At 51.2% G+C, this 22,555-nt stretch overlaps 1 protein-coding gene across 1 annotated transcript; it reads left to right on the top strand.

Annotated features, from left to right (window-relative positions):
- The first annotated feature begins 1,154 nt into the window (after positions 1 to 1,154).
- On the top strand, positions 1,155 to 22,414 carry MEIOSIN (meiosis initiator). The gene is made up of 14 exons (XM_081515657.1): positions 1,155 to 1,481; positions 3,096 to 3,166; positions 8,483 to 8,573; positions 12,554 to 12,665; positions 13,931 to 14,065; positions 15,107 to 15,277; positions 16,494 to 16,602; positions 17,453 to 17,553; positions 18,267 to 18,422; positions 18,815 to 18,888; positions 19,816 to 19,980; positions 20,057 to 20,298; positions 21,137 to 21,226; positions 21,816 to 22,414. The coding sequence occupies exons 2-14, from the start codon at positions 3,096 to 3,098 to the stop codon at positions 21,979 to 21,981; spliced, it is 1,683 nt and encodes a 560-aa protein (XP_081371783.1). The 5' UTR covers positions 1,155 to 1,481; the 3' UTR covers positions 21,982 to 22,414.
- Positions 22,415 to 22,555: the final 141 nt, after the last annotated feature.

The following is a 22,555-nucleotide window of genomic DNA, read 5'->3' as shown; positions in this document are numbered from 1 at the left end:
CTAGAAATTTGTACATATTAGAGGATTCACGAAGACAGGCACCTTTGTGTATCTTGTTCAAGCACCCAGAACAGTGTAAATAAGTGTTGAGTAAATATTTATTGCATGCTAATTATATGCCTATTGAATTTGCCTGCAATGCAGGAGACCCCGATTCGATTCCTGGGTCAGGAAGATCCCCTGGAGAAAGGATAGTCTACCCACTCCAGTATTCTTGGGCTTCCTTGGCGGCTCAGACAGTACGCAATCTGCCTGCAATGCAGGAGACATGGGTCATCCCTGGGTTGGGAAGATCCCCTGGAGAAGGGCGTGGCAACCCATTCCAGTATTCTTGCCTGGAGAATTCCCATGGACAGAGGAGCCTGGCAGGCTACAGTCCATGGGATTGCAAAGAGTCAGAGACGACTGAGCGACTAAGCACAAATACGTGCCAGACACTCTGCAGAGAACCCAAGCATTATCCCAAATTTATAAAAGCTAAGGCAGAAATAGATTGAGAATTTTCTCTATGGCAACCACAGCCAGAAAGTATTTTAAACTGAAATGTGCTGGACACCAGGGCCTCTACTCTCCTTTAGGTTGCTAGATCGCCTCCCCTTAAGCAGTATTTTCCTGTCCATCCTTCTCATAGGTTGTGAGAGTGAACTTTCTAAAATGCAGAGTTTGCTAATATTAAGAAGCATAACTTCATGAGAGGAACTGCTATTAAGGCCTGATTCCAGTGGCCCTCTTCTTTGAATCTTTTCTCAATTTATCGCTCTTTAATGCAGCCTCTACCTCACTAGATTCTCACAGTCTGTGAGCCTTCCCGACTGCACTAGAAAGACTGTGGCTAAATCCTCAACTTCTAGCATGGGGCTTGGCACACAGTAGGTCCACATTAGCTCTGTGCTAAAGGGAAAAGTTGGAAACCAGACACCAGAGGGCGGGAAGGAAGATTAGTCAGATCTCCCTTGCTTCCTGATAGTTGGCAGTTGGGGAGACCCCGCCTCCTCGCTCGGCTCCTTTGGCCTCGGACCTCTGAAGTGGACTAGGGGCGTGGCCATGAGGGGAGGTGCTTGCCGAAAAGGCGGGAACTGGGCGAACCCTGATTGGTCGGCATTTTGGCGCGCGCGGGCAGACTGACAGGAGGCGCGAAGCCAGGCTCTCGCTGTGCTGGAAGACTGGGACCTTCCCCAGGCGCGCGTGCGCACCGCCGCTTGTACCCTGCCGTTTCCTCTCTCCAGTCTCTCGCCCAGCACACCTTGGCAGGAACTAGTGGGGGCGTAGCCTGGCCTCAAGCGCTCACTTTTTCTCTTCTCCTCAGGCCTCAAGCAGGAACCTCACGCCAAAGGGGATTGCGCCCACCTCACGTCTGGGCTCGGAACGTGGTGGCCGAGGCCGCCGTGAGGCTCCCGCACGCGACCAGCCTCCGGGGACCAGCGCGAGACACTGTCCGATCGGGCTTCCAAGTTTGGGGCTGGCGCAAAACCAGAAGGGGGGTCTCTCGAGGCGGATGCTGGAGGCCAAGGGGAATAGTTCGGGGGCTTGCCGGTTAGACCGGAGCCTGGGGTCCACTCAGTAACGGCACTTCCTGGCCGTGGCCAACCTCTGGGAGTTTCAGGCGGCGGGAGGGCGGGTGTGCCTTGGGTTCCCAGACTGTATGCGAGGCGGGACTTGGGCAGCAGAACCGGAGTTTGGATTTGAGGCAGGGCCTAGGTTTGGGGGCTCTAGGCTCAAGTTTGGCATATGAAGTCCCTGAATAGTGTTGGGGACTTGGGAGTCACCAGTTAGGACCTGTACTCTTGGGATTTGTGTCTGGATAGAACTAGTTTTGGGAAATCTGAAAATCGTGGGTTTTGTGACTGGAAACTTTCCTGTTGGAATCAGAGATACTAATGTGGCGATCTAGAAGCCTAGAGTATAATTTAGGGGCCTGAAGTCTAATTTTGGAGAATTGAAGTCTCAGTATAGATTTAGGGTCTAGAATCTTAATATGGAGAAGGCAATGGCACCCCACTCCAGTACTCTTGCCTGGAAAATCCCATGGACGGAGGAGCCTGGTAGGCTACAGTCCATGGGGTCGCTAAGAGTCGGACATGACTGAGCGACTTCACTTCCACTTTTCCCTTTCATGCACTGGAGAAAGAAATGGCAACCCACTCCAGTATTCTTGCCTGGAGAATCCTAGGGACGGCAGAGCCTGGTGAGCTGCCGTCTATGGGGTCGCACGGAGTCGGACACGACTGAAGCGACTTAGCATAGCAATCTTAATATAGAGTATAAGGTGTGAGATTTAGGGTCTGAAGTCCCAGTTTGGAACTTTGAGAACTGTTAAGGCCTGGAGTCCCCCACATTGAGTATGGGGCTGCAGTTTTAGAGTTTGGGTTTCAGATAGAACTCACATGTGAGATCTCAGTTTAGGCTTGCAGGCACAGTTTGAGGGTCTGAAGTGACAGTTTGAGGGTCTAGAGGTCTTCATTTTCAGATCTGAGGTAAATTTGGGGGGTTGAGGTTTGCTTTGGGGAGCTCGGGTTTCTTTATTTAGCGTTTGGGTTCTCAATATTAAGGTTTATGGTCTGTGTTCTTAATATTAGTATTGGGCTCATATTTGGAGATCAGAAGTTGACGGTTTAGGGGTCTAGAATTAGAGTCTAGTATTAGAGTTTGAGGCTTTTAGGTTTGGGAAGGTCTCTTTTTTAGGTTCTAGGTCCTCATTTTGGGCATTTAAAGTCATACGGTTGCTGTCTTAATATCATAGTTTAAATATCTTAAGCCACAGTTTTCAGGTCTGCTCTCCACTGCAGAGTCTGACATCTCATTCTTAAGACTAAGCTCTGAAGTCAAAGTTTGGAAATCTGCTGTTTTTAGTTTTAGGTCTGGATCATGATTTACAAGCCCAAATTTGCAATTTGAGATTCATGGACTTCAGTTTAGACTTTGGACATTTTCATTTGTTCTATTGGCCTGTGTTTATGGGGACTCAGGACTTTTTTGGGGATCTCTTGAGTGCTCAAAGGAGCACCATGGGGGGAAATGAGGCTGCCTGTCATGCTGTGCATTCCTCTTGGAATCCCAGAGGTCACTAATAATTCTTTCTTTTCCCCTCGTTGCAGATGTGGGATTCCAGCAAACATGTGTGTTCCCCTGAACAGCCCAGAACCAACTCCCTGAGTCCCAGTGACAGGTAAGGGCTCCCCCTGGCCCACCTCCCTTGCAGCTCCAGCCACTCTGGTAGAATGATAATAACAATAGTGTTTACTGAGCATTTACTAGTTTGCCAGACTTTTTGCTAAGCTTTTTGTTTGTATACCCGTTAATCCTGACAACATCTCCAGGAGGAAACAGGTGCAAATATTACTGCCATTTCAAGATGAGAGAACTCTGAGGTAGTTGGCAAAGATCATCTCTAAGCCCTTGCAGGTTTTAACATTCTGATTTTTTTAAATGCCCTTCCTTCCTTTCTTTTATTCACGTATTTATTTTGCCATTAAGCCCCTACCAAGTATCAGGAATCTTCTAGATTTTCCCAGCAGAGTGAGGGTTGGATCAGATTTCTCCCTTCCTCCAACATCTGGATAAAGAAGAGAGCCAAAGTTCATCTTATCCCTTACTTTCTTCCCCAGTGATACTTTTCATCTACCTATCTCTTCATTTATTAACTCCAAAAATAAGCATCCGCTTTGTTTAGGTTCTCTACTTAGGAACTGTGCTCAGAAGGAGCACATGAAGACAATGAAGAATTTCTCTCCTGCTTGCCTGTTCCTCCTGGAATTCCAGAGGTCACCAACAGTGCATTCTCTTTCTTCCCGTTTTAGATGTGGAGTCATTGTATTAATAAAGACTCAATTGCAATTAACAGAAACTTAGCTAAAACTGGCTAAGGCATAAATGGGGATTTATTGGATCCTTTAAACAAAAAATTCTGGGGCATCAGGCTAGGCTGGTTCCAAGTGAGGGGTTAAATGATATGGCCAGAAATCTGCCTGTCTTGGCTCTGCTGTTGTCTGGGTTGGCTCTCCATTTGTGAGGGCAAGAGGGCTCCTAAGCCCCTCCAGGTCCATGTTCTGCCAACCTGACAAGCCTGGCAGAGATTTTCTCCCCAGGATCCATTGACTCTGATTGGTCAAGCCTGGGTTACTACCCAAATCCTCAACCAATCCCTTGACTTCTTGATTAGACCTTACTGCAGTGCTCCCTAGTGGAAGGGAGAAGTCAAGTAATTGGTTCAGGATTTGGGTAGTAACCCAGACTTAGCTAATCAGAGTCAATGGATCCTGGAAAGAGAATCTATGCCAGACTTGTAAGGTTGGCAGGATGTGGACCTGGAGTGACTGAAAGGTCTCTTGCCTTCACAAATGGTGAGCCAACCAAGACAACATCAGAGCCAAGAGTGGAAGGGGAGGTTGGGTTCAGACTCTGTGAACCACATGGACTGAGAGTGGGGGAGGGATCATTCCCCAAAGGAAATTATCACCAGGAAACAGGGGGATTGGATGTTGCTCAACCAAAAATGACACTTTTATCAACCATAGTCATCTAATACAATACCTCCACCCCGTTCTCCAACATTCCTTATGCCTAAATCGTTCCAACAAATGACTGTCTATCTTCTATCTTGAACAAACCTTTCATGCGCACTCCCTTGGTGCTAAACACCTGGACAAAATCACACTTTCCAGCCAGCTCCATTTTATAAATGAATTATAAACAGGTTTGGAGAGATGAAAGCACTTCTCCGAAATCACACAGCAAGTGGCAGAGCTAGGATTTCAACCAGATCTGTTTGCTTCAAAAGCTGAAGTTTATAACCAACTGTTATACTGCTTCTTGGGACTGCCCCTTGCTTCCCCTCATTTTGGGGTGGCTCTTAAATTCTTGCACATGTTAAGCAAATTAGGGTCTGGGCCTTGGGTTTCACATAGCTAATATGAGAAATTTGAACTGGCTTTTTTTTTTAAGATTTTTTTTGATGTGGATCACTTTTGAAGTTTTTATTGAATTTGTTACAATATTGTTTCTGTTTTATGTTTGGTTTTTTGGCCACAAGACATCTGGGATCTTAGCTCCCTGACCAGGGATTGAACCCTCATCTCCTGCACTGGAAGGCAAAGTCTTTACCACCAGGGAAGTCCCCTGGACTGGCTCTTGATTAAAGCTCCTTCCAGCTCCTGTAAAATAAAGGAACAGTGAGTGTTTAGGCTGATTAGCTCAGGGAAAAGGAAACCCAAGAATAGAGTTATTTGCCACTTCAAAGACTGAAAGGCAATCATAAGACAGAATAGCATTCTTTAATTAGACAATTTTTTGTTGAGTACCTACTAAGAGCCAGGTATTATTCCAGGAGCTAGGAATATAGCCAAGGCCATATATGACTTTTGTGGGCTGTAGGCAATTTTACTTTCCTGGGCTCATTCCTTCATTAAAAACACATTAAAAACTGTCATTTATGACAGCATTGGTATAAAGATGAATGTAATCTAAGTTCAGTTATACTGATTTTTTTCTCTTCTGATTTCAAAAGAAAACACTTTCATGAGCCCCTAAAATTATCACCAGTCTTAGGCACTGTGCTTACCTGTGCCTAATGGATCAGTCAGTCCAGGATATAGCAACAAATAAAAGGGACAAAAATCCCTGCTCTTGTGTTTATATTTATAAGAGAGAAGGAAAGGAAAGAAGAAAGGAAAAAAGAAGAGAGAAAGAAAGAAAGATTTTGGATGCCTATAAATGATGTGGGGATGTGACAAAGAATGTGCCTGTTTAGATCAGGTAGTCAGGAAAGGCCTCTCTGGGGTTACATTTAAGCTAAGGGCTGAATGGCAAGAAATCAGCCATGTGAAAAATCAGGGCAAAGGAACATTCCAGGTGGTGGGGATGGGAAAGGCCCTGAAGGCAGAAATAAACTTGGCAGTTGAGAGAAACAGAAAAAGACCTATGTGGCTGGAGCTGACCTGTTCCCCACAGAATCAGAGGGCAGAGCTTGGATTAGTGAGTGAAAATCGTAGAGACTGTGAGGAAGACTTGTCTGAAACCAAAACCATCCAAGCAAGGAAAGAAGCCCCCTTGGGAGGGAGTGCCCGATTCCCAGAGGCCCCTGTGAGCACAGCCCCCAGGTGACACCTATTCAGGACTGCTGCCCAGGAGAGACCAAGATTTTGCAATTCCTAGTTACCTTTTTTCTCCCTCCAAAAAAAATTATATGTATTATTTATACATATAAATATATATGTATTATTTATATATATTATTTATATATTTATATATAATTTGGCTGTGCCGGGTCTTAGTTGCAGCATGTAGGATCTTTGATCTTTGTTGCAGCACCCAGGATCTTTTTAATTGGGGCATGTGGGATCTCAGTTCCCTGACCAGGGATGGAAATGGAGCCCCCTGCATTGGAAGCTTGGAGTCTTAGCCACTGGACCACGAGGGAAAATCTTATCCTCAGCAAATTATATAGCTGGTTCTGCTCCTAGTTGCCATTTTATGTTGTTTGTGGAACAATTTGATAAATGGATCCCTGACTGTACTGTGGGCTCTAGAAAGAGTTGTTGTTTTATAGACTTTTATCCCTGTCACCAACCACACTTCCTGGCACACAGTAAGGGCTCAATAAGCAATTGCTGAATGAATGAGTGAAAATGATTCTTTCAACTTCAGAGTTTGGTTGGGGAGATAAGACTGTCTCCCACACTGGTCCCTCATGTCCTCAAGGACAGGAATTGATTTCTCTCCCTTTCCACAGTGTCTAGCACAGGACCTGGCAAAGAGGAGGTATCGAGGGACTTCCCTGGCAGTCCAGTGGTTAAGACTCTTCGCTCCCAATGCACGGGCATGGGTTTGATCCCTGGTCAGGGAAGTAAGATCCTGCATGCCACACAGCACGGCCAAATATAAAAGAGGGGATATGAGTTCGTGGGTTTGAGTAGGAATCAGAGATACATGTGTAATCAATGGAGTATGTTTGGCTTGACCCTGCTTTCAGTCAGGGAGAAAGACGGGAGGTTTCCTGGGGTGGGTGGCAATTGAACCAGGCCCTGAAGGAAGATGAGATAAGTATTGGTGGAGACGAGGTGTTCCGGCTTTCCCAAATGAGTAGCAGGAGTAGTGCCAGAAGTGTGTAATTTGGGAGAGAGATGCCAATATCTTTGTGTCTCCATCTGTCAGGAGAAAGAGGTACAGGTGTGTGTACATGGATATTTTATGAATTGTGGATTCAGGGATTAGATCCTGAAAGTTCTACATCTGCTCAGGTGTTAACTTCTTTCACACTCTTATTTATCTGTTCACTTAGCAAATAGGCAGTGAGTTCCCGCAGTGTGCCAGACCCTGTTCTAGGTGCCCCCGACTCGGCTCTCAGCCTAGAGCAGGGATCAGAGAAATGCATGAGCTCAGGGTCAGGGGGCCCTTAGCAGAGGTACCTCACCTGTTCTGTGGAGCTGGGGGCTGTTGATGGGAGAGAACGACAGGAAGTAACAAATGAGACCAGAATGGTCAGGTGGGCCAAGCCGTGGGGGGGGGGGGGAGGACAGGCATTATAAGCCATGTCAAGGGTTTAAAGTTGATTCTTAATAATGGGATGGCATCGAGAGGTTTGAAGTACTTCTTAGGTAACTAAGGTATTCAGTCCTACGGATAACCCTCTGCACCTGAAAGAATATCCTCATTCCTTTTGCACAGATGAGACAACCATAGACATTTTTGTGTTTCAGAAAGATCACTCCAGGGACTTCCCTGGTGGTCCAGTAGCTAAAATTCTGTGCTCCCAATACCAGGGGCCCAGGTTCCATCCTGGTCAGGGAACTAGATCCCAAGTGCCTCAACAAGAGATTGAAGATCCCACGTGCTGCCACTAAGACCCGGTGCTGCAAAATACATATTAAAAAGAAGAAAGAATGATCACCCTGACTCTCATAGAGAGTGTGGATTGGAGGAGGCCAGAGGGGAGGCTGGGATAACTATGAGGATGTCAACACACGGACTAGGGTAGGGGTGAGGGGATGGAGAGAAGGGATTGGAGGAGCAATGGGCAAAATTTGGTGACTGGGAGTTCCCTAGGGGTCCACTGGCTAAGGCTCTATGCTTCCACTGCAAGAGGCATGGGTTCAGTCCCTGATCAGGGAACTAAGCTTCTCTGAGATGGGGAACACTGAGACAGGTGGATTGGGGGAAGGTGAAGGCAATGGCACTCCACTCCAGTACTCCTGCCTGGAAAATCCCATGGACTGAGGAGCCTGGTAAGCTGCAGTCCATGGGGTCGCAAAGAGTCGGACACGACTGAGCGACTTCACTTTCACTTTTCACTTTCATGCATTGGAGAAGGAAATGGCAACCCACTCCAGTACTCTTGCCTGGAAAATCCCATGGACCGAGGAGCCTGGCAGGCTGCAGTCCATGGGGTCGCACAGAGTCGGACACGACTGAAGCGACTTAGCAGCAAGTCAGATACCAAATTCCATTTTGGATGTCCTAACCAAGACCGGCTCTTGTCCCAAAACAGGAGGCAGAAGAAAAACCACACCAGCAAACTCCAAGAGCTGGCATTGCTGCTGCCAGTGACCCTGAAGACTGGTACCAAGAAGCTCACCAAGGTAAAGGGGCTGAAGGAGAGGAGGTGGATTTGGGAGGCAGATCTGAACAGATCAGCAATCGGGCTGACCTCCCTTGTCCTGGGAAACCTAGACAGACACACAAGAGATGGCACTGAGATGGCAAGTTCCTGCTCTGACTGGGAATTTCTGGGAGTCTGTGATCCTATGACCAGAAGTCTGGGGAATTCTTTCCTGCAAAGGAGGCAGAGGGAAGGACCTCCCTGGTGGTCCAGTGGTTGAGACTCTGAGTTTCCAATGCAGGGGGCATGGGTTTGATCCCTGGTTAGGGAAGATCCCACATGCCATGTGGTGTGGTGACAAAAAAGAAAGGAAGCAGGGGGAATTGAGAGAGGAAAAAATATGCAAGGCACCAGGTCAAGGTCATCTCCCTGGGAGTCAGACAGTCTGGATCTGAGCCCTCCAGCTCCACACCTGCAGAACTCTGGGCAGCTCACTTAGATTATCAGCCTTTCAAGCTTCAGATTTCTCAGCTATAAATCGAGGGAAAAAACTACTCCTACTCAGAGATATTGTGAGACCAAAACGACACGATAGCCATTACAGGGCCTGAATAAATGTCAGTTCCCTTTCTGAGAGCCTTCTTTTGTGACTTCATTGGGATGATTTCCAAGTTTGGTTCTTCTCAGAGGTTTTAAGAGAGCATCTGTTTTCCTCCCCCTTTGCCAATTTCTGCACATGTGCGTGCTCAGTCACTTCAGTCGTGTCCGACTCTTTACAACCCCATGGACTGTAACCCACCAGGCTCCTCTGTCCACGGGATTCTCCAGACAAGAATATCGGAGTGGGTTGCCATGCCCTCCTCCAGGGGATCTTCCCGACCCAGGGATCGAACCCATGTCTCCTGAGTCTCTTGCATTGTGGGCAAGTTCTTTACCCCTGAGCCACTGGGGAAACCTTGCCAGTTTCTAGAGGCCACTTATGGTCCTTGGTTCATGGCCTTTTCAAAGCCAGCAGCATAACAGCTTCTGGTCTCTCCTCTATCTCTGCTTTGGTCAGCAGTTTGCCCTCTCTGCCTTTGGCCCTCCTGCCTCCCACTCATAAGGATGCTTGTGATTGCATTGGGCACACTCAGATAATCCAGAATCAAGAATCATCTCCCTGTCTCAAGATCCTTAATCACGTCTGCAAAGGCCCCTTTGTCATATAAGGCAACATATGCACAGGTTCCGGGGACCAGGACATGGACACCTTTGGGGGAGGCATTATACAGACCACCACAGTGCTCAAAAATAGGTGAGAAATTTTGCCCTCTTGCCCACTGGAGAATTTGGTGTGCATGGGCTCTATAGTAAGTTCTTGGCAGGAAGGGTGGAGATGACTTAGACACAGTTCCTGCGCTGGAGGAATGTCAGGGCACAGGCAGCAGCATTTCATCACGACCAGAGGAGCACATCCCTTAGTAGAATCCTCCCCAGGTCTCAGCCCACTGTCCCCCCTCTTTTCATGGCTGTACTGTGCAGCTTTCCAGATCTTAGTTCCCTATCCAGGGACTGAACCCGGGCCCTCGGCAGTGAAAGCGCAAAGTCCTAACCACTGGACTGCCAGGGAATTCCCTCAGCTGTCTTAAGGATCCCACCCCTTTCCCATTTTCATCCTCCCTTAAATTAAGTCCTGGCCCCCCTGCTCTACATACAACCTTCATCCCAGTCAGTCTTCAGTCTCAGTCATCAGCTAAACATTTATTAGTCAATGAATGTATCAGGCTCTATGCTGGGCAATTTCACACACTCAAATTTGCTTTGTCCTAATAATACTCCTCTGAGCCTGAATGAATATCCTGTGGCCATTGCACAGATGAGAAAACTGAGGCTCTAAGGAGGTCAAATGACCTGCTCCCGGTGCACAGCCGGTAAGTGACAGGTTGGAGCAGGACCTAAGCTAACAGTCTCTGGGCTGCGTCACACTGTGCAGTGTGTGTGCTTGATCACTAAGTAGTATCTGACTCTTTTTGACCCCATGGACTGTAGCCTGCCAGGCTCCTCTGTCCCTGGGATTTCCCTCAGGCAAGAAAACCGGAGTGGGTTGCCATTTCTTTCTCCAGGGAATCTTCCTGACCCAGGGATCGAACACGCATTGGCAGGTGGATTCTTTACCACTGAGCCACCTGGGAATCCAAGCATCAGTAGCCATTAATCCTTAGGTAAATTATAGCTCCCTCTGTGTATCAGGTTCCCTGGTGGCTCAGATGGTAAAGAATCCACCTGCAGTGCAAGAGACCTGGGTTCAATCCTTTGGTCAGGAAGATGCCCTAGAGAAGGAAGTGGCTACCCACTCCAGTATTCTTGCCTGGAGAATTCCATGGGCAAAGGAGCCTGGTGGGCTACAATCCTGGACTTGAAAAGAGTCAGACACTACTGGGCGACTATTTTTTTCCCATGGATCAGATTAAATATGTTTAGTAACTATCTGTATTATATTTTATGCAAAAGTTTCACATATGTCTCTCTTGAGACCATGCTTCCTCTTTTTAAATTAATTTTTACTGGAGTATAGTTGATTTACAATGTTGTGTTGGTTTCTGCTGTACAGCAAAGTGAATCAGTCATACATATACATATACATATACATATATCCACTCTTTTTTAGATTCTTTTCCCATATAGGTCATTACAGAGTATTAAGCAGAGTTCCTTGTGCTAAGTTCCCTTGTTAGTTATCTATTTTATATATAGTAGTGTGTATATGTCAATCCCAGTCTCTCAATTTATCCCCCACTTCTGAGACCGTGTTTCCTGATTTGGGGTTTGGAAGATTCCTGCTGACAGTTTTGTTGTTATTCTAGGAATCTATTTCAATCCAAAAAAAAATAGTTATGGGTATTCTTTCCTTACCTCCTTATCAGGCTAACTCCTTACACTCTTTGGTTTATTTTTTTTAATTTCAATATTTTTAATTTTTTGGCCACACCGCATGGCATATAGGATCTTAGCTCCCCAACCAGGGATTGAACTCAAGCCCCCGGCACTGGAAGCACAGAGGTTTAACCACTGGACCGCCAGGGAAGTCCCCACTATTCAGTTTCAATCCTGCCACTTCAGAGAGGCCTTTTTGGACACCCAAGTCTAATTGTATCATGCTCTTTTATTCCTAATGCTTATCATACAGTCAGTAATTTTATATGAATTATGAGTTTGTTAAGGTCTGCTGCCCTCCCTGTATTGTAAGTTCTGTGAAGGCAAACAAAAGTTTGTGTAGTTCACCCTCCATGTGGCTTTAGTGGCTGGTATCTTTTTTAGCTTGGTATCTCCAGTATCAACTCAGCCTCGACTTAGTGGCAGGATGGGGGATGCCCGCTGGTGCTATGGGGGAAGAGTCATTCCTTCAGCGATAACTGGCTCCATCACCTCTCCGTTCTGTGTGCTCAGGATCCAGAAATCCATCAGCTACATTCACTTACTCTCAACTGGCTCAAGGTCAATGGGAGAGAATGACACATCAATGGATAATTATAAAACAGTGTGGCAAGTGCCTTGGTGGAAACAGGCCCAGGGTGTCACAGGAGTGCTGAGGAGGGACATCTGAACAGCCTAGGTGTGGGGTTAGGAGGTCAGGAAAGCTTCTGGAAGGTGGGGAACGCTGTGCCGAGGCTCAAAGGAAGAGAAGCCAGGGAGGAGAGGGTGGCTTTGCATGTGCCTAAGGGCCAGCAGTAGGGAGCCTAGCAGCATGTGCCCCCAAAACCGCACCAGGAGGCAGGCAGGCCTGGCTTCATACCCCAGCTCAGCCTCGCCCTCTCTGTAACCCAGCAATCTCTTCAGAGCTCTGGGCTTGTTTTCATAGCTGTAACGTCAGCTCCCTGGACCACAGTGAGGACTGAAGTGCACAATAGGAACCTCTCTTCCCATGGAGGGTGGATTGCTGGGGTGGGGCCCCAGGGGTCCTGGAGCCTGACTGTCCCTGGTCCCCAGCAGCCTCATGTGGTCTCGAGCGCCCGCTCAACCCCATCTTTCTTTTGGGAGCAGAAGGAGGTTCTCTTGCACGTCCTGCAGTACATTCACTACCTACAGAACAGCATCAATGTGGCCAAGGCCTTGATCCAACTCCACACCACCCATGGGCAAGGTGGACTCGGGGGTAAGTAAGCTCAGCCAATGTTCCCAGTGCCTGCTATGTCCAGGCTGTCAGGGACACTGAAGTGACCTAGATGGTTCCCATCCTCCCTGGATCTCACAGCCTAGTGTGTGTCCAAGGTGCTGTGACCCCAGAGGAGGGCGTCTTGGGAAGCCTATCGGGGGAGGGCCCTCGGAGCAGGCCTTCAAGGACAGGGGAGCACCGTGCCAGGCAAACAAGAAACAATGTGAGCAGGAGCCTGCAGGCACAAGAAGACACAAATGGAAGGTCTGGGGACAGGCAAGCCATCGGGTGTGACTAGAGGGGCCGTGCAGCACCCAGATGACACGCACAGACTCCGGAGCCAGGTCCTGACTTAGACACATGTGTCTCATGACCCAAACTGCTCTGTGCCTCAGTTCCCTCATCTGCAAAATGGACCAGTACGAGTACTTCCTTTCTGTTTGTTGTGAGAATTAAATGAGTTAATACACGCAAGGAGTGTTGTCACACAGTGCCTGGAACATGTCAGTCGTCCCACATTGTGTGTGCTGGGTGTTGTTGTTACTGGTGTGAGAAATACCCCGGCAAGAAGGGTAGGAGATGAGGCAGAGAAGAGATTCTGAAGGGCCTTGAGAGCCTGGCTCAGGAGGGAGATAGAGAGGATGAAAATGACTGAAGGACTGTAAGCCAGAGGAAAACCACGGTCAGAGTGGCTGTTTGGGAAGAGGTCCCTGACATCTAGTGTTGGGGACTTGTCATTAAGTAAGAAACCGGAGTCAGGGAGACCAGCAGAGACACTTCTAGGAGGGACCTGGGCAGGAGACCGCAAGCAAATGCAGCACCGTGGCTGAGAGTGTGGGCTGAAGAGGGTCAATTTGGGAGATATTCACAAGGAAGAATTGAGAGGCCTGGGGAGAGGCCGCGGGCCACCCGGGGTGGATGCTGGAGCCCCGCACCATCTTGAGGAAGTAGGAAGAGGAATTGGTTTGGGAGGGGAAGATGGGTAAGCATTTGGGAAGCGTTGAGTCAGTCTTCTGTCTGGGTTGAGGCCTGGAATGGACCTGCAGACACCTGAGTTTTCTTCACCTGTACTTCTGCCACCTGGCTGTGGAACCTCAGAAAAGTCCCATCTCCTCCCAGGACCTCAGTTTCCCCTTTTACAAAGTCCATCTGGGGACTGCAGCAGCCTCCCTCCCCCCGTCCAGTGGGAAGCATTGTCCAGAGGCAGGACTCAGGCTGGACGAGGGTGAGGCCATCTGACCTGCCTCCCTCTCCATTCTCTGCAGAGCCGGGTTGGAACCCCGCCGCAGGCCCCGCAAAGCAGAGACTCTCCACCCCGTCCAGGTCCCCACACTCTCAGAAGTCCCATCTTTGGGGAGCATGCCGGAAACCTCGGAAGAAAAAGCCAACCCAAGTGTCAGGTACAAGCCTGCAGTAGAACAGGAAGCAGGAGTCAAACAGGAACGGGGCTCCTTCTCCAGGGCCGTCGCCACTCCAGGGAGGCCCAGTCAGCAATCCTGAGCCCAGACCAGGCTCTAGATTCAGACGTGCCTCGGTTCAACTTCTGGCGCCCTCCTCTTCCTAGCTCTGAGGCCTGGGGTAGGGGTGGGGCCGGGGGGTCACTCTCATCCTCTGAGCCTCCGTTTCCTGGTCTGGATATTGGAGTGCCTGCCACAGGGTGGTCCTCAGGATTAGGAGCCCATGTGCACACCGCTCAAGCAGTGCTTAAGTGGCGGGGCATGTGGCCAGTGCCCAGCAAATGGAATCTGCTGTCAGCATTTATCATCCCTCTGTCCTGTCATCCATCCCTGGGCCAGGGCAGCAGGGAGCATGGATGATGGAAGGACCCCTGTGTGGGAGGCGAGGGTCCCAAGTCCCACCTCAGCCTTGCTACTGACTCACTACCTGTCTCCTCCCCTTTTTGAGCCCCATTTTCCATGTCTTTAAAAAGGGAGTTGGAGGACTTCCCTGGTGTTCCAGAGGTTAAGATTCCACACTTTTAATTTAGGGGGCACTGGTTCAACCCCTGGTTGAGTAACTGAGATCCTGCATGCCACATGACCTAGCTTTAAAAAAAAAGGGTGGGGGAGTCGGACTTAATCAACGATTTCCAGCCCTGGCTGCACATCTGAATCACTGGGATGCTTTAAAAAATGCCCCTGCCTGTGCCTCACACCCAGAACGCTGGGCTTCAGTGATCTGGGTGGAACCTGGGCATCAGTATCTTTCAGAGTTCTCAAAGTGATTCTAACGTGGGCAGAGGAAGGGGGTATCCGACTAGATGATCTTTAATTGAGGATCTGGGCTTACCTGAGAAGGACTGAGTGACCCGGCCAGGCAAAGCTTTGAAGCAGGTCGTTGGGGCCAGAGCAGAGTGTCTCCACCCCGACCCCAACCACCTTCTGGAGACAGTCCCCCTGCCCCCACCAGCCCTGTCTGATGCCATCTCTCTCCTCTTCCAGAACGCCATACCCGGGCCCAGAACCCTCGTCGCTGTCTGGCCCTGGAGAAGCCTGAGAACCTGGAGACCCCATCTCCAGACCAGAAAGGAGGAAACGTGGTGGGGACCACCATCCCTCCAAGATGCTGGGACTCCTGCAATCTCCCCAAGGCTGAGGCATCCTCATCTCAAGGTGACAGGAAGGGAGGAAGATGCCAGCTGACATTGCTGGATATGGCTGGGAACAGCGTCCACTGTGACATCTCAAGTTGGTCTCTTTCCTCTCCACTAACTTAGCCAGTCATTTACACACCACTGATCAGGCACCCCCAGCATCCTGGACACAGTCCTAGGAGCTGAGGATTGGACCGTGGACAAGAGAGGTGCTGTCTCTTGGCCTCTTTCCCAGTTTCCTCTTCCCTTCAGGCTCGGCTGGGGGTGTAAGGCAGGGGACAGGATCAGTGCGGCCCTCATGTGAAGGCTGCAGTGCATAGAACTGGGGACAAGAGCCGGGCCTCCTCCCGAGCCTCCCTTCCCTTGAAGCAGCCAGACAAACGCTCCTGTGAGCCAGCTTGCAAGGGTGTGACACCCCCAGCAGACACGGGCACGACTGGAAGGCGAGGCCTCGGGTCATCCTGTTCCTCTGCCTGTTCATTCAGCCCTTCCTCCCAGAGCCTATCCTCTGGGCCAGGCCACGGGCATGGTGCTAGTGACTGTCTGGTGATCCCATACGCTCACTTCCTGGGGTCACCCATGAGTGGTGGGTGTCCCAGATTGTCTGCTAATCTTGTGACCTTGGGCAAGTTTCTCTAGAGCTCAGTGCCTCAGTTTACTGAACTGTAAATGGGTATTATAATAACCATATCCTTTGGCAAAGGGGTGCAGAGTAGTATGTAAAATGATTAAAACTGTGCTGGCATGGTAAGTACTATGCACTTGTTTGCTACCATCATCTTCATCATCATTATTGCACTTAAATATTTTATCTTCCTTAGAGCTTCAGTAGAGATGTAGGATTCCAGAAACCTGGGGGTGATTCAGGGTAACCTGTGGCTCAGATGGTAAAGATTCTGCCTGCAATGCAGGAGACCCAAGTTTGATCCCTGGATTGGGAAGATCCTCTGGAGAAGGGAATGGCAACCCACTCCAGTATTCTTGCCTGGAGAATTCCATAAACAGAGGAGCCTTGAGGGCTACAGTCCATGGGGTCACAAAGAGTCGGACACAACTGAGCAACTAACACCTTCACTTTCAAACCTCATTTGGAGCCCCTGCCCCCAGCCTGAGGTTTTGGCTGGAGTTGGGGAGGCAAAGGCTGTGGGAGACCCCAGCACCTCTCCATCTCTGTCCCTGTGAGCCCTGCCTTCTGGCCCAGTCTCAGGAATGACCATCCTAACTTGCTCCCATAGGCTGCTGTGTGAAAGATGATACTCAGGATTCAGGGTCTTATCCTGCTTTTGAGGCCCAGCAAGGGGTCGAGATGATCCATTTTGTCAAGGAGACCCAGCCTGTTCCCAGGTAAGGGCAACTCAAGGGATATGGGTTGGGGAGCTGACATGTTCCAGGGGAATGGCTAAGGCCTGGGGAGAAATGGGGTCAATTTCCACCCTCTGCTGGTATCTGGGTGACCACCTCTGAGGGCCTAGCTTTGCACCAGGCATTGGGAGCCCAAGGAAAAGCCCTGCTTCCTGTGTGCTGACCAGGGCCGCAGCCCCTCCCTGGCCTCCTGTCCTACCCTTCTAGCCTGTCAACACCAGTCACCCATGTGGCTTTTTTAAGAGTCCTTAATCATGTCGGGTTTTGGCTCTAGGCTGCTCCCTCTTATTAGGTAGAGCCCAGATATCTTAATTTGCATTTGAGACCCTCTCTTGCCCCAGCTCACCTTGCAAGCCCCTCCCTCATGAATCTTATCCTTACCACTAAATATTCACCACTTTGGAAGGAGTCCCACCCATGTTCCCCTGGGCTTCTCATCCTTGGTTCCCTCCTCCTGGAAGCCTGTTCCCCTCGTCCACCTGGAAGGAACTACCCATCCTTCTACCTGTCCTTCTAGCTCAGCATGGTTCTCTGTCCTGCCCTGCCCACCTTCTCTCTTCCTCCTCAAACCCCCCTCACAGCTCTGCCCCGTGTCATCAGCTCTGATGACAGCTGGCGTCTCATCACAAGCCCTGAAGCTCCCTAAGGGCAGGCGCCTCAGCTAACTAAGCTTTCTGTCCCGGGCACTCCCTCAGCAGCAGGCACAGAGCCATTCCCGTCTTACTCCACAGTGGGCAACACTGAGATACCCAGAGGGGAAGGGCTTGCTCTGGGTGCCACAGTATTTCCAGCCAGGGCTCCAGGTCTGCCTCTTGAATTCCACCTCTTGCAGGCAGAAGGTGGTGTTCTATGATTCTGGCGAGGAGGTGGGCAAGGAGTCCCCAACGGCTGACCCTTGGCTTCCCGCCTGGACTGCAGAGGGCAGCTCCCAAGGTGACTGAAGCTCTGTCTCTCCTCCTTGTAGGCGGGTGTGGGGACTTCTTGGTACCTTCTTTCTGAGGATGGCCAGGGAAGGGGGAAGCGGGAGAGGGGCGGATGCCCACTAAGCACGGACACACAGCACACTCACTGTCCCCAGCCATCGGTTGCCATGGCAGACATTGCTCATCAATCCTAACTCTTTCTCTTGATCCCAGAAACTACTTCAGAATCTTTCTTAACACAGAGCTCCAGCTAGCTCATATCAGTCTATTGGATCTGGCACAACATCATATATATATATATATATGCCATCCCTAACATAATTCCCGGCTTCCCTAGTGGCTCAGTGGGAAAGAACATGCCTGCCAAGCAGTAGATGCCAAGCAGTAGAGGTGGGTTCGATCCCTGGGTTGGGAAGATTCCCCTTGAGAAGGAAATGGGCAACCTGTTCAGTATTCTTGCCTGGAAAATCCCATGGACAGAGGAGCCTGGCGGGCTACAGTCCATGGGGTCACAGAGTCAGACACAACTTAGCGACTAAACCACCACCACCACCACCACGAATCCAGGCACCATGCCTCTTAATTTCCTCTTCTAAGCACTCACCATGAGCAACCGACAGTCACTTTTCCCCAGTGTGGGGCCCCATCTCCTCAAAGCCAGCCGCTGTGTTCTGGGAGAAGGCAACGCCTGACACACCCTCAAGCCTGACATTTCCTTTTCAGAGGGCCCACTGGTCTTGGGGCCTCCCCAGATTACCAACGGGATCACGACAGACACCCTGAAGGAGATCCTAGGGCTCAGCCCCTCCCTCTTCAGCTCCCCAGGGAAACTGCTGCCCGAACAGATCTTGGAGGATGGCAATGAGTACCTGACCCACGGTGAGCACCCAGGGCTGGACCTGAGGTTTGGTTCACTGAGAAAGAAAAAACCCACAGTGATGTGCACCAAGTGTGTATCCCTTTGCTGGGCAGCACTGGATACCCAGGGGTGAATCCTCCCAGGACAAATCCCATCCCATCCCTGGAGCCCACAGCCTGGTGCGGGGAAGGCTCCGGGACGCTATAGTAGGGACCTACTCACTCCACGCAGGCTGAAGGTCCCCCACAGGAGGTGGACTGTGAGCTGGACTTGGACTTAGGCAGAAGATCCCAAAGCTCAAAGCCAGAGAAGGGCACTCCAGCTATGGGGACGGCAGGACAGTGGCCCGGTGCCCCGAGAGAGGCGTTTCTGTCCCAGCCACCCTTCTGGTCTCCCTCTCTGTCCCCAACAGCTCTCTTTGAGGAAATACTATTAGATCCTGCATCTTCACCTGCTGCTTGCATCCTTGAGGAACCACAGAAGAAGGTAGGTGTCTGCCTGCACACCTGTCCACACACACGTCCATCCTTCTTCCCACCAGCTTGATTCACTCATCTGTCCTCTCGACCTTTCAGTCACCCCCCACCCCTCAACTCAGCTGTCTGTCCATCATGCTTCTCCTGGTCCTTCCAGAGACTCACCCACCTATCTGTGCCCCAACCTACCTGCTGGCCACCAGGCGCCCTGCTCTGTGCCGGGCCCTTGGAATGAACCCCCTGTAAAGAATAAAAGCTAAAAGCTGCCAGGTGCCCAGAAAAGACCCCACATAATCTTATGACTGCTCTATGAGGCAGGCTCTCTTGTGACCCCATTTAACCAATGAAGAAACTGAAAACAACAGGTGACCCCTGGGATCCTCGGTGCAAAAGAGCCTCCCTCCCAGGCCCCAGAGCTGACCTCCGCAGCACCGTCTGCTCCAGCAGCTCAACCTCCGACTGACCAGAGGAGCAGCCCCGCTCCGGTCCCCAGATGGTTCTCCCTCCAGGTGTGGGAAGGTGGCTCCTGCCTCAATGAGTAGCTGATTTCACTGTAGAAACCGACACCGTTAGCAGAGCTCTTATAAACACCAGCCTGGCCTGGCAGGGGATGCGTAGTGACACCATCGTGGATGAAACTGATGCTCAGAGGAGTTAAAACTTGCCTAGGGTGTGACAGCTCCCTCACAGGGGAATTGAGAGGGAGTGCCCTAGAATAGGAGACAGAAGCCCCCAGTCCACCTCTTCCCTGACCCGCTGTGGGAACTGGAGAACCTTTGTTTGAACTTCTGAGGCAGTGTTTGGACGAGGCTGTTTTGAACCTGAGCTGTTTCCGATGCTCGTGTGACATCCCAGGAGAGCCATGAGTGGGGGCCATGAAGGGACACCACTGCCCCCCTCTGTCCATCTCCTCCCATCTTTCTCCTTCACGCCCCAGGACACGCCCCCTGAGGTCCCCAAAGACCCCCCCAACTCCCACGACCTGTGCCAGTCCTCGGTCTCGCTGGACCACTGCTACCTCTCGCTGAGTGAAAACAGCAAGGTGCCGTCTAGCCCCAGCTCGGAGGACACGGACACAGACTCGGTGTGGAGGCAGCAGGAGGTGAGGGAGACGGGCAGCATCGGCTGGGTCAGTCCAGGTCTCCTGCCTGCCCTCACCTCTCTATGCGCCCCCCCAGGACACTCAGGCTGACCTTGAGGGCCTGCAGTCCTCCAGCGATGACGGAGACTACACGTGGACCCCTACCCGGCGGGTCTTGCCCCTGCCCACGGCTGGGAGGAAGGCCAGGAAGGGCCGGGCCAGCCGGCGTCCCTCCAAGTCCAAGGAGAGCAAGAAAGCCCCTGACATGCCCCAGATGAAGAAGAAGTGTGTCAACGGCTTCATCATGTTCTGCAGGATGAACCGGAAGCAGTACATCCGGTGGGTGGGCGTCCTTTTTGACCCTGACAGGGGCCCTGCACCATTGTGCATCCACTCCCGGACTAGGCCGCCCGCTGCTGTGCCACGCTCGCCTCCGCCTCCCCTGGCCCCATTGCACTGGTCGGGGCATGTGTGTTGTAGGCAGTGAAACTCACCTCAGACTTATGTAAAAAAGGAAATTGGCTAATATTAACTTTTATAATTGATATAACTGATTAATATAATTAATTAATTACTATAATCTGAAAAAAGAGGCTCCACCTCAGCTGTAGCTGGTCCTAGGACTCCTGTGATGCTCTCGGGTCTTCACCCTCTTCTCCGCTCAGCGTTCCTCTTGGCTTCCAGCTCCATCACTGCTGGGCTGGGTTGGGGGCGGGCTCACCCCTAGGAGCTTCAGGCTCATGTCCTGTCTCCCACCCCAGCAACGCTGTGGGAAGACAGCTCCTCATTTCTAAGGTTTCAAGCAGAAGTTCTTGAGGCTGAACTTGATGGGATCTGTCAGGCGCCCAACCCTGAACAATCATTGCCAGCCTGCAGCTGGGGGCAGGGGTTGGGGAGGCCCCTCAAGCCTCAGGGGAGAAGAGCTGGTGCTCCTATCAGAGCGGCGGATGCAGGTCCCAGGACACCAGGTGGCCCCTCTCCAGCCACTTAGTCCAGCTCCCTCCTGTCACCTCTGTTCCAGGAGACACGAAGGGAAGCCTTTCTGGGCAACATGGGAAGATATGAGTTCTCAGATGGGAAAGTTGAGGCTTGGGGAGGGCCCCTCGTGTGGTTGGCCTTTGCCCAAGCCAGGCAGGGCTGCAGGCACCTCCTCACCTCCTCCCTGCTCCTGCCACAGAGCTTGCCCTGGGACGGCATCCACGGCCGCCACCAAGGATCTGGCCCAACTCTGGCGGGTGATGACGCTGCAGGAGCGAAAACCGTACTGGTGAGAAGCCCCTGCCCAGGAGGTGTGGGTGGTGGACGCTAGGGCCCTCCCTGCTCCTCTGAAAATCATCAGAGCGTTGAGCTTCGTGATGTTGGAAACAGGGTGGGAGTCTCCTCAGGCGGGAGATCTGGGTGTATGGAAGAGTTGGGGGACAGAAGCAGAGGAGTGCTCTACCCCTGCCTGGAACTTAGAAGGGCAAATAGCTGAATTCTCGATTTGGACCCCCTTGGCCCTAAACTGCCTTTGCACTCTCTGCTTCGGGGAGTTTCTCAGAGCAGGAAACTGAGTCTTAACTCCGGCGCTCGGCGCTCGGCCTCCTCCTCCTCTCCCCGTCTCGACGCCCCCTCCCTCCTGAAACCCCTCTTCTCCACCAACTTCAAATTGCTGCCACCGGCCCAGTCCTCAGTTGCCCCACTCCGGAAAAACAAGCGCACGCGCAGATCTTAACAGGTCTCCAAGGAGCCAGCGCTTTCCAGCCATCCCCAGCCCAGGCCCTGGTCACTACCTGGCCCAGAGCACCGGGGGTGGGACGGAGGTGGCCAGGAGGGGAGACTGAGGAAACCCACCCATCCTGCCACCTCTCCCCCAGCACCAAGGCACGCAGGTTCAGCCGCCAGCACAACCGGATCGTGAAGGACAGCTCCAGCAGTGAGGACGAGGAGTGGGAGACCCCCAAACCCTTCTACCAGCTGCTGGCCGAGAAGGCCCGAGGCTCCCCAGACCCAGTCTCTCCGGAGTCTCCTCAGCAAGCATGAGGGTGCCGCGCCCTCCCTTGGGCCCTGCTGCTGTTGAAACCAGGAGCCCGTGATGAGGTTTCCTGGGCCTCACCCCCGCTAGTGCAGGTCCCCCCAGGTTGGCAGGTGGCGTTATTTATTGATCCTGATGCTTTGTGTTTGCCTTGTATGGGGCAGTCTGAACTTCTGCCCCGAAGTTGGCAAGCCTCTCAGCCCCCTTCTTACCCTGGGCAGGGGAATCAGAGAAGCCAGAGAGAGGGTGGAAGGAGCCCCCCTCCCACCTGAATGAAATGCAGGGAGGGGAAGCTTCCCTCTGCCTGCCCACTGCCCAGCCCAGAATCCAATGCTTTCCATCCTGTTCAATCTCACCTCACTTTCCTCCTCCTACCCTATTCTATTTATACATTATTTATTGTTTTCAATGAAATAAAACTTTGTTACCAGCAAGAGACAAGGCCAGCTGCCCTGGGCCCTCTTCCTCAGCTCAGTTCTCCGCAGACACCTTCCCAAACAGCTCCTCCAGTCTGACCTCCAGGCCTGTCCCCCCTCAGGGAGCATGGATCGTAAAGCCAAAAACTCAAGGTGCGGTCTTTGT

Source organism: Giraffa tippelskirchi, chromosome 7, assembly GCF_054371585.1.
Source record: "Giraffa tippelskirchi isolate mGirTip1 chromosome 7, T2T-mGirTip1v1.2.pri, whole genome shotgun sequence".
NCBI lineage: Eukaryota > Metazoa > Chordata > Mammalia > Artiodactyla > Giraffidae > Giraffa > Giraffa tippelskirchi.
The sequence above is the reverse complement of the archived record's forward strand: the minus strand, read 5'-3'. Positions and strand labels throughout refer to the sequence as shown.